Source organism: Ochlerotatus camptorhynchus, unplaced genomic scaffold (genome assembly GCF_037179485.1).
Source record: "Ochlerotatus camptorhynchus isolate MF236.1 unplaced genomic scaffold, CSIRO-AGI_Acam_v1.1 ptg000082l, whole genome shotgun sequence".
Lineage (NCBI taxonomy): Eukaryota > Metazoa > Arthropoda > Insecta > Diptera > Culicidae > Ochlerotatus > Ochlerotatus camptorhynchus.
This window is the reverse complement of record NW_027040572.1, coordinates 1,285,940-1,304,658: the sequence shown is the minus strand read 5'-3', so window position 1 is coordinate 1,304,658 and position 18,719 is coordinate 1,285,940. Positions and strand designations below refer to the sequence as shown.

General features: G+C 37.6%; 1 protein-coding gene across 1 annotated transcript in view; it reads left to right on the top strand.

The window, feature by feature from the left end:
- The first annotated feature begins 3,192 nt into the window (after positions 1 to 3,192).
- The window catches only part of MFS9 (major facilitator superfamily transporter 9), a 29,131-nt gene continuing 13,604 nt past the window's right edge, over positions 3,193 to 18,719 (top strand). Inside the window, exon 1 of the mRNA XM_065218012.1 lies at positions 3,193 to 3,965. Within this exon, the coding sequence (XP_065074084.1) occupies positions 3,937 to 3,965 (29 nt within the window). The 5' untranslated portion in view covers positions 3,193 to 3,936. The remainder of the gene's footprint in view (positions 3,966 to 18,719) is intronic.

The window sequence follows — 18,719 nt, the reverse complement described above, 5'->3', positions numbered from 1 at the left end:
ATGGACAGCCCTATGGGGTTGTACGCAATGGGGACGTAGGACTACGTGGTCTTATATAATAAATGCTATTTTTTAACTGCAGCAGGAGCTTGTATTTTGCGTAGGAATGGAAATTTGAGCGGGGTTTTCACTGTTCATACTCTTCTCTAGATTGCCCTGAAAAGAACCTCTTGATATGAATTTTAGTTGGGACATGTTCAAAAAATTAGCTATTTTGGTAAATCTTGGTGGCCCTGAAAAGGATAGTACAGGCTTAAAGCATTTGGAAGATTATGATGAGTGTCAACCCAACTTAAGCTCCTCCCCTTTTTAGTTTTTCTCGTTAAACTCCTTGTCTCAACAAGTTGATTAATCTTTTCCTTTAGCAGAAAGACGCTTAACACTGTTTTCGGATAATTTATGATACTGTTTCACGTCTTGGTTCTTCTTTATGCCTGTTCAGATAAATTAGTACTCTTATTTTTTTTCTCTAATGCGCTAAATCAAACGTTTGGAAATAAGAATAGATGTCAGTTACGCGCTCGAATAAATGAAAATTCGGTAAATATTTAATCGAATAGCTGGAAAAATCTTTGCGATTCATCGACTTTAAGGCATCCCTAGAAAATAATGAAATTTCTTGTTTTTGGTGGTCCTTCGAAAATGTCAAACAGAAGAATTGCAACCAGCAAGTGTAACCCAGTGTTATTAACGAAACAGATAGTCGATGAAGAGAATCGATCAAAATCACTTGCGCCCACTTGGTTACAACATTACAACTCTGGAGCCACTTCAACTTGTTTCGTCTTCGAACGACTCTCTGATGACAGTGTTGGGGAAGCATCAATGCAACATTGGCATGTTTCGTCTAGAAACGATTATCTGATGATTGTGTTGGGGAAGCAGCATTGTACGTTATTGGTGGATTCGTCACTTATTTCGATGCTTTTGGACAATGCTTGACAATTACCACTTTTCAATAGTTTCTTGTTAACCAACAAGGAATTTTTGTATCCATGATGAATGGCTGTTCATGTCTATTCAATATGGAAATGTTAACAATCGAATTAATAATCTAATCTAAAGCATTTGCAAATCATTCTTAAATTGTTGTCCTCTGAGCCCTGTATGTTTTACAGTCAATTTTCAAATAAATATCATCCTTTATTTGGAGGACAGTCATATGGATGCTCATCAGTTGATGACGAATTCAACCATAAGGAAATCATCCGAAATTCAATAGCATATTGTTAAAGGGCTCTAGCAATGCAATAATCAGTTGAAGTAAAGTGGTTTTTTTCGTTCAGTGTAGTACATTTCCTTGCTTATTACGTTTACACACTACGGCTGCTATCTGTTGAGCATATTGCACATCACAGTGTACTTAACAGATGGCAGTAGTGTCCTAACGACGATGTTGCAATGTGAACATATTCAATGTGTTATGTCTGTTTGTCTGTGGTGTCTCATTGCTCAGTCATCAGGTAAAGTTCCTTTTACGATCATCAAGAATTTCTTCTCCCAATCACTTATAGCGAATTCGTTTATTATTCAGTTCCAACCTGGATCGGGTATCAAGATTGGGTCTGCTTGTCAGTTTGATCGTTTGTTTTTAAAACCTACCTCAGGTTGAGGTTCGCACTGACATAAAGTTTGGTTTCGCACTGGATTGAAACCTGGTTTAAAACTGGTTCCAACTCCGATGATAAACGAATTCGCTATTAAACAATTTAATGACTATGTGTAGAGCAACATATGACAAGGGCCTGTATGTCAAATTCGAGAAATTACTTTATATGTCAGTTTCCCGTGGATTAAAGTGCACTTCACACCATAGAAGTATTGTCAATAGTTCCATCAAAAGATTTATGTCAATATTTTCAACAATAATTTTGGTGGGTAATCAACACTGAGCTCCTCATCATTAAATTTGTTGTATCCGATGGACTATTCCAATACAAATGACAACTTTACTGACAAAAGATGCACAGGAGCAGGATCCATATGCTGATGCTGTACAAGCTATTTCAAAACTACCCAAATTTGGGTGGAATCCACCCAGAACGGTCAAAACTGAACCTACCCAAAAATGGGTAAACTTCACAGAGGCAAGAATTTCATAAGGCTCGACTTATGAACGACACATATGAATTTCATAAGCGTGACTTTTGAATGATTTTCGTCTAGCATGAGGTAGCTCTTATAACCGTTTGATTTTCCTAAGCGTTGAAAGACGAGTGATCTACACGTTAAGTCCATGGTTCGGTTCCAGTCTGCTCCGTTGTATTATTTTTTTGTCAACATTATATTTCATAAGGCAAATCAGTGCAATTCATACTGATTCCTTGTGGCTAAAAAGTAGATCTTATGTAATTCTTACGTCCATTTGCCTCAGTGTATGTTGGGAGTACAAGTTAACAAATGAACAAATTCTGTCGGATGTCAATGTTGTCCATTTGTCAGCTTGTTACTCCCAACATAGTTTACCAATTTTTGGGAAGGTTCAGCTTTGACCGATCTGGCTGGACTGTTCCCAAGTTTGGGTAGTTTTGAAATAGCGTGTAGTCAAACAAAAGGAGAAAATGGTTGGAAATATTGCTACATGAAATCAAACTGTTTCGATTTTGCGTTAATTTGTTCATCAATATTTGTATCAATATGATTGTCAATACCAATGATTATTGACAATATTTTTTCCCGTATGGTGTCTGCTTAAGACTTAGTCAGGTAAACCAACGGCCGTTTGCGAGGGTGTGTTGTAATTCGTGAGAAATCGACGCAAATACCCATTATTAACATATGTTGCAAAGGCCCTGTTCTGGTGATGCTCTGGATTTTTTCATGCGGACTTGATACCTTGATGGTCGGTGTTTATCGGACAAATAACTACAGCAACACGTTTACCTGTACACGAGTTTCGGTGTATCCATCATAACATCTTAATACTGCTGTACAATTGCCAAGTATTTAACGAACCGATTATCACCCCCAATCTCGCTTCGAGTGGCAGTGTGCGGCGTGTGCCTAATCATTGGCCCGGAGGGAAATACCACACAACCACCATATGCCTGCAATACCATCGAGATCGACAGACGTCGTCGTTGGGCGTCGGGTTGAATGCTGAGCCTTTATCCAGCCTGGCTCAGTCAGTCGATTGTTTGCGTTCAGCACAATCGGTTCGTTCTTGTTTCTTGTTTGTGCACACTGGAGTAGAAGGTGCTGCTCCGATTCGATTCCATCAACCGGAATCAATCTCCAGAAGTTGGGTGGGCACCAGTCAATTTGCGGCGTGTTGGATAGAAAGTACTGTTCGGTGAAATATTTACACCCCGGTGATCAGTGGCTTATTTTGCAACGCATCGTTGGCCTCAATCCACCCTGAGTGACGGACTGCACAGGCCGGTTGGCCGTGAGTTCCTTTCGGTTTGTTACGTCAACGACGACAGCTACGGACCCGAAACAAGTTTTTGCCCATTGAACCGAATGGAATTTTTGCCAGGCGGCAGTCACTATTTTGCACACAACATGGTCAAACGGCAATTCCGCGCGATCGGCATAATGAGCTACCGCTGAGTGGAAAAAGTGCAAGAGTCATAATTTTTAAACTCAACGTGACGCTGTTGAGTGATCTGAAATTAAAGAAGAATAAAATAGTGTAAATAATTAGTGAAGCTTTAGCTACTGGAAGTGCGTCAAATTTGAACAGCTGGATTTTATAGCGTGTGAAATTCGTTAACAACAATGCGACGAAATCCAAATTAGTGCAAGATAAAATAATTCCCTAACAATTGTGTCAACAACCACCAGGTGGGTGGTAGAGTGATAGGAGCACCAACCGAGCAGCTAATCGACTGCCCAACAAACTACAAACGCTCAAACTTGTTTTGCGAAAGTTTTCTGTTTTTGTGTTCCCTGCAAAAACCAGCTGCTGCTGTTGCTACCGAGCAATAAAACAATATGGATGTGGCGGAAAGTAGCAAACTAAGGTAATGTATACTGACGCCGGGAACTGTGAGTGGTGATGGCTTAGGTAGAGAGATAGATAGTTGCTTGTTTCTAGTGGCCAATAAAAACGAGATTGCCCGGGCTGAAGGTGAAATCTAATGGAATTTTACACTAAAATACTCGGGCAGGTGTGATGAGAATGAACGATAATGGATGGTATTGTAATTGTAAATATGTCTGCAAATCTGGCATAAGCCGATTGACTGCAGTATGTGAATAACAATTAAATATTAAAATTATGTACGTGATTTCGGCTTCAAAGAGTAAGAAAGCTTTCAATTACATCCGACGAGAGAATGTAAAGCTATTCAGATATACTGTCCTTTCCATGTTTTATTTAGTCAGAGGATCGGAGCGATGGGCAGGTCTTAAGAATATGGCTAAAAGAAAATTCTATAAATAATATTTCAAAAGAAGCTTCTAAAAGAAGCTTCTAATAAAGATACTAAAATAAGCTTCTTATGTAAATTCTAAAATTAGCTTCTAAGGAATATTCTATGCCGCCCTTGCAAAAGAGTCTGACACTCGGGTCTAATTTTGACACATTATTTTCAAAATTGGTGTTCCTCAGGGCAGAGAATCGCTTTTTAATTTGTTTTTGCCCCGCCAGATAACTTTCATGGCAAGATCGTGTGTTCTTTGATATTGTCTCCTACGGACATTTTTAAGATGGATCAAGAGCTGAAGATCGTCGTCTATTATAATTGAATCGAATTTTGCATTGCATTTGCATTTCAGTACTGAGGCAGCTCTTGCTTCAAGTAGTGAGAGATTCAAGAGCATAATTAATATCATCTTTGGTTTGCAAAGGAATATTTGCATCGAAATAATATTCCATAAATGAGCTCTATGAGCTCCCAATCAGCTCTATGGTAATTGAAAGTAGAGCTGTTGGGATTAGAAATTATTTCTTGCGATATTTCAAAAGTTACTGGAAGGTGATCAGAACCGAAGTCAGCATGGGTAACCAATTGGCTACAAAGTTGACATGAATCAGTTAAGGGGTTACGCCTACCTGCAAGACCGAAAAAAAAGCGAAAGTTTGGATTTTTTTCTCGAAAACGACGCAACATATTGAAAATCGGTTTTCTGCCGTTTATTGAACACACATTAAATGGTACATTTATCAGTCGATGCTGCGAACACGAGGTCCTGGTGCCCCGCACGGCTGCTCCCCGTGGACGATGTTCTAAAAAACGCTTTTTGCGGTGCCAACTGCGGTTTGTGACGTAATCATCTGAAATAAAAAAAACCATGCCAAATCGTTAAGCATGTGTTAAACTAGTCCTTGATCGTTCGGTTTTTTTTAATTTTTTTGACAAAATGGTGGCCTTGCAAAGTTGAAGTGTCGATTGTTGATCCTTAAAATTTGTCTTTGATCGGCTGTAAAAAATCGAAATTAAATGATAGACGAAATCCGAACGATCGTGGACTGCACAAAATAGTACTGAACAGAAATCAAAACGAATCGGACGAATCGAATGTATACATTTCGAGAAATTTTTGGCACCGGTTTTGAAAATATGATTCCGAGATAATCGCTTTAAAGTTTCAAGTTGGGTTTAGTCCACTATAAGTGAATATTTTTGTACGTCGCATAACTGTCACAATTTTCATCGGATCAACTTGATCTTTTGAGGAAATATTCTTGACTTTATATACTTTCGATTAGGACTATTAAAAAAAATCGATTTTTTGAAAGTTTGCAGGTAGGCGTAACCCCTTAAGACCAAATCAATAGTTGAGGGATTTCTCGCTGAAGAAAAGCATGTTGGGCTGTTTGGATATTGAATAGTGTAATAACCTGCAGAACAATCATCAAACAGAATATTAACATTTGAATTGCTTTGAGCATTACTCCATGAGCGGTGTTTTGCATTAAAACCACCAATAATGAAGAACTTAGACCTATGACGGGTAAGTTTCTGAAGGTCACCCTTGAGAAAATTCTTTTGCTGGCCTACGCATTGGAATGGCAAATAGGCAGCTATAAACGTAAGTTGTCCAAATTCTGTTTCAACAGAAACTCCCAAAGTTTCAAAAACTTTGGTTTCAAATGTAGAAAGGATTTTATGTTTGATTCGTCTATGAACAATGATGGCAACGCCACCACAGGGTCCATCAAGACGATCATTTCTATAAATCAAATAATTTGCGTCCTTCTTAACCTTATGGTCAGGTTTAAGGAACGTTTCAGTTATAACGGCAATATGCACGTTATGAACTCTCAAAAAGTTAAATAGCTCATCTTAATTATCTTTAAGAGATCGAGCATTCCAATTTAAAATATTTAATGCTTTAAAATCCATTACTGAATTTTAAAGTCATGACAATATTATTTGCAAATTTTACTCCAGTTTGAATAGCATCAGAAATCACGTCAATTAATGAATTCTGTAAAAATTCCATTTTAGGAGCAGTAATGCTTCCTAAGTCAAAATTGTCAAAATTTCCGTTAGAACGTTGGTTAGTATTTTGATTTCTACCCGCAGCATAGGTAGCTCCATTAACTCGTTGAACATTGTTAGCAGCGAGGGGAGTAGGTACAGATGAAAAATTTGAAGCAGGGGTGATATTTGTACCTACGGGTACGAATGTAGAATTTGTTCCTCGCTGACCGTTGTTAACAGCATAGGAATTTGTACCTGGTCGGAAACGTGGAGCGTTTCCTACCTGACGGTTAGAACGAGATTGTAGGATCGCTTTGCGAGTCTTACATTCCCAAAAATTGGATTTGTGGTTTTCACCACAATTTGAACATTTAAATTTCTTAGGATCTTCCTTCACAGGACAGTCGTCCTTTGCGTGAGAGGAATCACCACAATTCATGCATTTAGCTGGCATGTAGCAATTTTAGTTCCGTGACCCCATCCCTGGCACTTACGGCACTGAGTGAGGTTTTGGAAATTTCCTCCAGTCTTCCTGAAGTGTTCCCACTTCACTCGGACATGGAGCATAAGGCTAGCTTTTTCTAAGGTTAGCTGATCTAAAGTTTGAACAAGCCTTATTTTAGCATAATACTACTCCACAAATCAGCAATGCACTGAAAATATTGTGATAGCCTGATGTGTTAAATGTAGTCAGTATCACTCGTTGCATTTCCGGCATTTTAGTTCTTCTATATTCACTGCCTACCTTTCTAATCCCAAGCAGCGGCAGCAGTAGAGATAAGGTAGAGGAGCTTTTTAGGAATAGCTCCTGGTAGAAGTGGGCTGCGACGACGTCGGAAGCATTAACATTTGTATTACTGTGTTTAGACTGCTATATTGCACTGAATTTTCAAACAGATATCCAAACATATAACTCAATTATGGCACTAAAACCACAGACAAACAGACGTAACTCTCGCAAGTTGTTCATCGAACAAGCATTTAACGGTCAATTTAAAAGTATCGTAGTTGGTAGTACCGCTACTTGTGGTGCGCATAGCCAATTCCCTTGCGTTTGACGTCTGCACACTACCGCCATCTGTTCATCGTACTACCCACCACAGTGTACTCAACAGATGGCGGTAATGTTTTAGCGACGATGTTTTACAGTGAGAAATATTCAATGTGTTATGTCTGTTTGCCTGTGCTAAAACAGCTTCCACATGATGATCGAAATAAATTGCGCACTTGAAAATGGGAGGAATGTTTTACTGTCACCAGTTGTTGTTTACAATTCTCCATTGCTGTATAATACTCTTCCGGTTGCTGTTATTCAACTTAAATTTGACGTGTTTCTTGTCAATGATCATACCTTTTACCTCACATATGCTAAAGTGATCCAGTAGGTATGATTGATGCCTGTGAATGAGCGACTACCGGTTCGAATCCCGAAATGCAAAGGTAATTTTTAGACTTATAATAACAATACAAATATGTTAATCCAATTAGTTAGTCAGCACCTTGTTGCAGTCCCATAAAAATATATAAGATATGAAGCAGTCTTCAATTATTTTTTTCTAAATAAAACTGGAAGGCTGAACAAGGGTTGGAAAAGACTGTTATCTAATGCCTTGAAAAGCTTATAATTTATATAACTGTGAAGCTTTTGGCTGATTAAAATCACTAGATTTAGATGTTTAAAAGCTGAAAAAGGTTATTGTGGTCTATGTACAACAATTATTCAAACTAAGGCTGAACTAAAATCGATTGAATAACACTAGTTAAGCATAAGATTGTTACCTGGGTATCTTTGATAATGCGGGTAACTTTGATAGTATATGGAATTTATTTACTGACTGCACTTTTTTTTCCAAATTAGAATCATTGATTCCATATTGTAGCTTAGGGTATTTCCGTTGGTATCGTTTATAGTTTTTATATAGTTTGTGTTACATATTTTACGTAGGGTAAATTATGGCTTCGGCACCCATTGACTGTTTTCGGCAACCGAAATTGAAACGTTTATTTCACTGTATTTTCCCATCAAAACTCTTCGCTGGATGTATTAAGCCGATTCCTTACCTTTTCAGCTTCAATCTGATTACATTTTTACGACTGTGAATTCCTGTTATACCATATTTTTCTTTAAATGAAATATACATACTACAAAATACGGCTGATTTCGAGTTGCCGATAATAGAACAGCTGGTTAACACGCAGTTCAAATGGAAAGGGTGCCGAAGAAAAAGAAACTGCCGACAATAGTCACTCTCACCTGAGAAGTTTGGAGCGTTGTAAAAACATGTTCAACCCGTTTTGATCAATTCTGTCGATTGGAATTGGTAGAACAGCAAGCAGCAGATAAATGTCAACAAACAAACCTGTCATGTATGTGTGTGACGCTGAGAAATCGCTAATAGAAGTTCGGACGCTGCTTAGATTGACGAGAATACGTAAATTCCCCTAGATATTAAAAAACAATTTTCGTGTTTTTTGCCAATTTGAAAAAGCACTCAAACCAACAATCAATACGAAACTATCGATTTTAAATTGGCTCACTACTTGACTAGCCAATTGGTCCCAAGCAAACGATTAACGTACCCCATTCTAGTCGACATTCTAGTACTACGCAATGTTTGTTTTGATTCGCTATGAAATTTTGACAGATAAAATGAGGGGTTCGTGGATTTTCCTATGTTTCGAGAGGTGAATCGATTAGCTTGTAACCGAAGAGAGTACCAGAGCTGAACCAAAAAGTTGAGCACGTTATTCCGGGACCTTCTAGTCTTAGAGTTACCTCTATGCTCAAACCATCACTTATGAAATGTATAACTGATAGAGCCATCACAAATTCAATGTTGTATTCTTATGATGTTTTCTGATTATATACCCATTCAAAGTTTCATATTTAAAGAATTAAATTGTTTGAGTTTCACTCACTTTCTACTAAATTCATCGAGCATTATCAAAGTTACCCCAAATCAAAATACTGAAGTTCGGTCACAAAACGAAAAAAAAAAAAGTGCAAATGTTTAAATTTCCGTTCAACATATTACTGACGAATGAGCTCTTGGATCCTCAGTACTTGTTTTAAAAATATAAAATTTGAAAAACATTGATTGTTGTAAAACATATTTAGGATAAACTTTACAAAACTATCAATGTTACCCCGTTTTTCGGTACCTATTTTTATTTCATGTGTGCTAGATTTAGAAAATGTAGATCAAATCATAGGGGGCCTCGCAGTACAAAAAATACCTTGTTTATAAAGGAATAAGTGTACAGAAGATGCAACGAAAAAACGCACTTTTGTGATTCCGCGCGAATCTGCACTTTTGTGGAATCCAAATTTAAAGGCAAAATATTACATAGTAGGGGAAAATTTAGTCGATTGCTGAATTTATGAATGGGCCTAAATTAGGGACACTTAGGCCGACATTACATACATTTCCCCTAAGTAGCAAATCCTACAGCAAAGCGTAGATTTTATTATAATATATCAGCAGTCTTATTATTACCTTCTTAAGTTGTTTGTTTAAACCGTAGCTGATATTTATCTTATAAGAACTACCAACTTCAAGGCACATTACTATGGGTAATACACAAGTTTTTTATTCAATAGCTACAACATAGATTCATTCTTCTCTTCTTCTTCGCATTTCAAGCTTATTGCTTATCGCATATTAGCTTATTGCGTGCTCTCCTTAGTGTTCTATCTAAATGCACGTCCACAGTTATTAATTGAGAGCTCTCGATGCCAATACCAATGCATTAATTTGTATATTGTGTGGCAAGCACAGTGATATTCTAAGTTTAGGGAAATCGAGAAAATTTCAAACCCGAAAGATTCCCTCGACCGGATCGGGAATCGAACCCGCCGCCTCCGTGACTATACTGACTAGTCTTTAATGCTCCACACACCTAGACTCTTTAGCTATTCTAATTTACCATTGCTGGATTTTTAACACATATGAATCCGACAATCTAATTATAAAATATACTAATCACACAGATAAAAAATATGCTGTAATTTTCAACTACCATCTTAAGCAGGGTTTTAAATATAAAATTACACGTTTAACAATCTGAAATCCTATTATTCAAAGCTGAAAATTACACGTTTATGTAAATTTATATCATTGTTGGTTGAAAATTAAATCAAAGTCAATTGATCAATGCAAATGAATGTGTTATTAAATATATTCATCCAAAGTAATTAATAATTGCTGAATGTTTATACTAAGGCAAGAAAATGCATCACGTAACTTTACAAAGTTTTTTTTCTGTGTAGTCTTCTTCACATACATAACATGTAGTGATTTCCAATATTCATCAATCATAGTTCCAGCTTCCAGTCAATTAAATTATGCAATGGTAAGGCAAAACACATGCTACTGGACAGCTACCAGTGGCACTTTCTCATCGCATCGCATCGTCCGATCAATCATGATCGATCATTCGCGTGTGTCATTGTCATTACTCTCAAGTTGGTGCCTCAATCTAGCCACCGCACCGCGTTCGGATGTTGACAATTTTCCAATCGGTAATCGGTTGAACTCAAAGCCCCATTTTTCCCACAGTTAAATAAAACGAAACCTGTTAACCATCGCACTCCATGCAACTAATCGCACGAAAGTGGCACCTGTCAGTGTTTTGAAGCAACCTCGACGCAGGCTTAGTTCATCGAGCCATCAGTTTACTGGAGGAATGACCTGCTGCTGCTCGTTGCAAGTCGAATTTTATTTCAATTTCAATTCATTATTCCACCGATTCTCAACTTGGGGCTCACGAACCCCCACCAAGCGAAAAGCACATGAAAAGAAGCGATGTTGAGCGAGCTTCCCGAGCAAAGTCCACCGACAAAATTATATCTAATAGAAATCAAATTTTGATGACAGCATCAAATCATAATTTCATTTTGTTGTGCCCTTGCTCTCTCTTGAATACGTTCCCGAGCAAAGTCTCAGATCAAATTGAAAACTAAATTTAATGTTGTGATGTTGTTGATGATGATTACTCAGCTTGCTTTCGTTTTGGTCGTTTTATCGGTTCACATATCAATATTGAGAGCAAAAAATCTTCCAGTGACATCAAATTGAAAAATAATTCTGCTATCAGTGAGAGCAAACATCAACATATATTTGAATCTGAGCAAATGTACAGCTAAATGAAAACAGAATTTGTTATAACATTTGTCAATCGATGTTGTTATCAAAATTTGATTTCGATTTGCTGACATTCTGATGCTGGACTTTGCTCGGGAACCCGAACCCGAAATTTTGATAACAGCATCAAACTGAAATCATAATTTGGTTTCAGTTTACGCGATTGACAAATTTCACATCAAATTATGTTTTCATTTTGCCTTTCCGCAATCTAGTGCCAATCACCGACGGACAAAAATTCCACTGACCTCGGGGGGTCCCACCCATTGGGGTGAGAAAGCAGTCACGCTTATCAATACACCACAAGCGTCGAAAATTTTACGTTTCCATTGCCTAGCAGAACATCAAATTAAATACTCCATTTGTTATCAACTGGAAAAATGTACATCAAATTAAGTTTTCCATTTGTTATCACTGACAGCAGAATGAGATTTCAATTTGATATCACGCGCAGATTTGGCTTGATCTCAATTTTGATATTTTAACCGTTAACGACAGCAACCCGAGTAATCATTCTCAGCAACACCACAACAGCGAGATTTAGGTTTCAATTTGATCTCAGACTATGCTCGGGTTGACCGCACGAGAACCGATGCATTATTCAATTGTGTAAACCGACGGAGGCCACTACTTGGCTAAAATGCGAGTTACAAGCTGACTGATGATGCACTACGCTTGCATGCTAAATTATTACCTGTCACATGGATTGCCTACCCGACCATGGTCAATGCTGAAATAATGATTTGAAAACGTGATGCGTGGTTAGTTCATTGATATTAGTGTACTAACCTGATAGAGTTCCCCAACGAGTAGTCATCACAGGAATGACAATAGCGCGGCAATAATGGAATCTGTGAAGATAACCAGAGGACAAAGCCGGGTTCAAATCTTCATATTTAGTGACAGCTCAATTTATAGGTTCATCAGGCATCAGGCATCGAATAATAAACTGCTGATTAGTAATGACGGATGTGAGGATATGATAATCTGTAAATGGTCAATCAACTAAGCGAGGGTGGTGTATGTCAAGTTGAATTTAGCCTGTTATCAGATAAGGGCGCCATGTGGTATTACTGGTATGATATATGGTGGGTTGATTGGGTAGTTGGGAATTTTGGCAAAGATGATGATCACCTAATTCTTTTGAGCAGTAAATCTTTTCCTGTTTGTTCAAGTGGATTGAATGAGTTCCATGAATGAGAATCCTGCTCAGATTCATCAAAATCAAGCGATATGTTTACGTATTAGGGCAGTTTAATATATTGATTTTGCTCCACCACGTTCAGTAAATTCCAAATCAGTTCCTTATCTTTAAAGTTTATATGGAAATTACTACGAGAAATGTTTTTCTTCACCTCGTCTTAACCTTTAACCGTAATGATTTTAAGATAAACTTGCTCTTTGTTAAAGAGTTGTTTAGATTTTCCTTCTTTACTTTACGTATATCTTTGCCTATAAGTTAGGTAGGGTCCGATTATGTACGTTGCAGTTTCAATCGAAAAAAAACTATTCCGTGCAAAATTAAAGATCTGAAATTGCTATCACTAGCAACATTTATAAAATTGATTTATTGTTTCAATTTTTTGAAAACGATTTTTTAGTTCAATTTTAGAATCACAATCATGGTGGTCGCTAACTTTGCACATCAATTATACAAGTATTTAGTATAGAAGGTCATATTTGACTTCCACAGATCGTTTTAAAATATTCTTACAAACATTTTCTCCGAAGACAATATACCTGTAAAATGCATTATTTCAATGCGAAAAAAAAGCCAGACGACGGGGCGATCCATGAATGAATTATCAAGAAAAACCATCAGCACCGAGAGCATGATCAAGCTCGCGCGTGACGTTTTTTTTGCAATAATTGATGAATATTGTAAGCAGGGTGCCTTCCATTCATTTTGGCTAAAAAAATGTTTTACGAAATCATGGAATAATAAGATATTATGATGATATTTTGTATGTGTAAATAACAAGAAATGATTGTAATAAACTTATATGACACATAACACCCGCAAATTTTGCTATGACAGAATCACAATGAGCGATTTTCTGATCACCTCTTCACAAAGAGTGAAGAACAAAAAGTGGGTTAGATAAATAACATAATCGCTTATTACGACTCTCATGTAGCAAATTGGCAGGTATTGTGTGTCAAACACAAACTTTACAATCTTTTACAAAAACAAAATATTATCATAATATCTTTTTATTCAATAATTTCAAAAATCTTTTTTTCTAGGCAAAATGAATGAAAGGCATCCTGATTATCTTTTGCTATTTAAATTCGAAATATTCTGCGAGTATGTTCGAGAAAACTGAAAAATACTGTCAAATACCCCACAATAAGGATATTTTTGAAATCGAGGTGACTTGTAGGGACCGGAAATCTATGTCAGATGCCATTTTTCAATTTAAGATGGCGGCTTCCGAATAGAGAAAAACTCGGAAATACTGTGAAATACCCCACAATATTGATATTTTTTTAATCTGGGTGACGTGTAAGGACCGGAAATCCATGTATGACGCCGTTTTTTTAATTCAAGGTGGTGGCTTCCCGTTACAGAAAAAACTGGGAAATACTGTCAAATTGTCCACAATATGGGTATTTTTGTAAAGGGTGATACGGTCAAAATTTGGTCAATATCAACTTGACGTATTTCTTTCAATTTTGCATTTAAAAACCTGAACACCCCTCATTTTGAAGGTGTGTGTGTGTAGAATGTTGCTCCTATTTTGATTTTGGAATTCACTCTTCAGTTGTCAAAATGCCGTCCAAGCAAGAAGAGCAGCGTATCAAAATTTTGCTCGCGCATCGCGAAAATCCGAGCTACTCGCACGCAAAGTTGGCAAAATCGCTAAAAGTTGCCAAATCAACCGTTACAAATGTAATTAAAGTGTTTGGGGAACGTTTGTCGACAGCCAGGAAGTCTGGATCGGGGAGAAATCGAAAACCGGAAGCCGCTGAGACGACAAAGAGAGTTGCCGGTAGTTTCAAGCGAAACCCTAACCTCTCTCTCCGAGATGCCGCAAATAAGCTGGGTGTATCGTCTACAACCGTGCATCGAGCCAAAAAACGAGCCGGACTATCGACTTACAAGAAGGTAGTGACTCCAAATCGCGATGATAAACAAAATACGACGGCCAAAGCGCGATCCCGGAGGCTGTACACGACGATGCTGACGAAGTTTGACTGCGTGGTAATGGACGACGAAACCTACGTCAAAGCCGACTACAAGCAGCTTCCGGGACAGGAGTTTTATACGGCAAAAGGAAGGGGAAAGGTAGCAGATGTTTTCAAGCACATGAAACTGTCAAAGTTCGCAAAGAAATATCTGGTTTGGCAAGCCATCTGTACCTGTGGCTTGAAAAGCAGCATTTTCATAGCTTCCGGGACTGTCAACCAAGAAATTTACGTGAAAGAGTGTTTGAATAAACGTCTGCTGCCTTTCCTGAAGAAACACGGTTGTTCCGTACTGTTTTGGCCGGATTTGGCATCTTGCCATTACGGTAAAAAGGCCATGGAGTGGTACGCCGCCAACAACGTGCAGGTGGTTCCCAAGGACAAGAACCCTCCCAACACGCCAGAGCTCCGCCCAATTGAGAAATACTGGGCTATTGTCAAGCGGAACCTAAAGAAGACCAAAAAAACTGCTAAGGGCGAGCAGCAGTTCAAGGCAAACTGGTTTTCTGCGGCGAAGAAGGTGGACAAGGTGGCTGTACAAAATCTGATGGCAGGGGTCAAGCGTAAGGCCCGGCAATTCGGATTTGGAAAAGCGGAAGCCTAACTGAATATTTTTCCTGAATTTTATACTAATTGAACTTGAAAAAGAAATTTAATTTGATTTTTTAAATAAACGATTTCACCGATTTACACGCTTTTTCCCTTGACCAAATTTTGACCGTATCACCCTTTAAACGGGTTATATTGTAGGGACCAGAGACTCTTGTCTAAATATACTTTGAAATTAAATATGGTGGCTTCGATATCGAGTTAGTTGACATCGAGTTGTGGAGAGTTGACTGTATTTACAAAATTTTATCTAATCGGAAGCCGCAATCTAGAATTTCTAAATGGCGTCATACATAGTTTCCGGTACCTACACGTCACCCCGATTTCAAAAATACTCATGTTGAGTGGTATGTATTTGACAGTATTTTCCAGCTTTTCTTTAACCGTGAGCCGCCATTTTGGATATCAAAATTACGTCAGACATGGATTTCTGATCCCTACACGTCACCCGGAATACAAAAATACTCATGTTGAGGAGTATTTGACAGAATTTCCAAGTTTCAAAATGCTATCAAATATAAATTTCCAGTCCCTAAGCGTCATCCCGATCCAAAAATACCCATATTGTGGGGTATTTGACAGTGTTTTCAAGTTTTTATGTATCCAGAAACCGCAATATTGTATTTCAAAATGGCTTCAGACATGAATTTCCGGTCTCTAAACGTCAGCACGATTCTAGAAATACCCGTATTGTGGATAGTTTGACAGTATCCCATATTGTGGATAGTTTGACAGTCTGTGCTTCCGGTTATATCTTGTATTTGAAAATGACGTCAGACATAGATTTTTGGTCCCTACTCATCACCCAGATTTCAAAAATATTCATATTGTGGGGTATTTGACAGTAGTTTTTAGTTTTTCTCTAATCTGTAGCCGCCATCTTAGATATCAAAATGGCATTAGACATGGATTTTCGGTCCCTTCACGCCACCCCGATTCCAAAAATACCCATATTGAGGGAGTTTCCATGTTTTTATTTCACAGGAAGCCGCCATCTTGGGTTTCAATATGGCGTCAGGCATCAATTTCCGGACTCTACACGTACACACTACGAAAAAGACATGTAAATTTCAGTGCCCTGAGACCGACACATGCAAGCGGGCCTTTTGACATAAGAATCAGTTGAAAAGGACGGGAAAATCAATTCAATCAAACGCACTTTTCGTCAAGTTGCATATGTTTCAGTTTCAGGACACTTAATTTTACATGCCCTGTTTGTTTACATTCCATGATTTACGTCAAAGCTGGATTAAGTCTCGTGTAAAAATAATAATTTCTAAGTGTGTACTTCGTAAAAAAAATCCTCGTTATCGTTAAAAGAGGGACATAAACTCAATGCTGCGTAAAAAAAGATTTAGCTTGGTGTAAACTAACTTTTCTTATATGATGAAGATACCGGAGACATCACGAGTTTTTACATTTAAAATAAAACAATTAAATTTGTAAAAATCTCGATTGGTTGAAATTAAGCTGAATTAAATAATTTACAAGGATTTCAGAATTTACGCGGTTATTTTTACGCGACTTCAGTGTATTTATATATTATTATTTTTTTTAAATTAAAGGGTTCCTCAATTTTCACAAGTTGCTTCACAAGTATTTGAGGATATTATGTGAAAATTTCAGCCAATTTCATGGAGGTATTCTGATATATCTAAATATTTTTTAAGATAATTATAAAAATTGAACTATTTTAGAAATCACCATTGCCAAAGGAATTTTTTTAATGTCATCAAAACTATACAGAAAATCGAACCTTTTTGGCAAAGATCTATCATTTTTAATAATAATCCGACATCTTGGATCCATCAATGTCAATTTAATCCGACATCTTCAAATTGAAATTGTCATTTCAATAGTAGAATTATGAAAACTATTCAACAATATTACACTTACGATTATTGACTTTTTCATAAGAGACCCGACATCGTGAACAACTATTTTAAAATACATTCGCCTTCTTGAGTCCACCATTATTTTAATAAACCGTCATTTTGAATCCACCATTTTAAGACTAAGGACAATTATTTGCTACCGGAAACATTTAATATCAAAATAGCTTTCCCAAGTTTGCTGCGACGCAGCAATCATGGTGAAGCAAATTCAATGCCAGAAATCGCAATAGTGTCCGAGATTAACTCCCTAGAAAACTTGAAGGTTGCAGTGTAAGTGCCTATGATTTGTGGAAGATTGATTTTGAAGCAATGACGTCTACATTGAGGCCATGTGCATTGATTAATTGATTGATGATTGAGACTACCGCTCATGTAGCAAGGCGCCTGCACATAGCAATAGGCAATCCAATCAGACGACTTGATCAAGTCCCACTGACAAATTATCTTCAGCTTGGCGCTGTATGAAGGGTCAAAACCGGAGGGGTGATCCCGTAAACAGAAACTCCCACACGAGATGCCAACCATTAGGTTTTGTTGTCATTGTATATATATGACTGGCAGGGCTCTACACTTTCGGAGCTCTTAAATGAATACGAGTTTTGGGGAGAGTTGTGAAGAAAGAAAAATGGAACGTCAAATGCAGCCAGACGGCAGCAGTCACGAACTGTCATTGGGAGCCAAGCAATGCGTGTGTGCTATCTGCTTTTTCTTGCCAGGTTTCTATGACACCTAGCTTGACTATCAGCACGAAACGGAAATGAAAATGAAGCACGCTTACAATGAAAGGGTTTCAGTGGATTTTCTCGTCGTTGCATTGCTCATCACTTTCAATGAAAGTAACGTCGATTATCGAGGTGAAACGGAACCTCCTTATGGCTCTCAATCCCTTTTGCCAACACTGTATCACCGCTCTTTCAATTTGTTTAACATGTTATGTCCTGCTTTCGTTACATTTTTATCGATAAATATGTGGATGGAAGATGAATTATACATACACTACCGATCATAAGTTTAAGACACCCCAAAAAAACCATGAAAATATATTTTGTTAAATGATCTCTCATTTTACGTTCAATTTACGATCTCCAAAGGTTATTTGAATGGTATGAATGGTATAGCACAGACAAACAGACATAACACATTGAATATTTATCACTGTAAAACATCGTCGCTAAAACATTACCGCCATCTGTTGAATACACTGTGGTGGGTAGTACGCTGAACAGATGGCAGTAGTGTGTAAACGTCAAACGCAAGGCAATTGACTATGCGCGCCACAAGTGGCGGTACTACCAACTACGATACTTTAAAATTGACCGTTAAATGCTTGTTCGATGAACAACCTGCGAGTGTTATGTCTGTTTGTCTGTGGGTATAGCATAAGTATTCTACTACTACTTTTATTTCAAAATTTGGCCAACCCAATGCTGAAAAAATCAGTGACAATTCTTCAGAGTAAATTTTGTAAAATATTGTAACTTTGGGTGAACTTTTAGCACACAAAACTT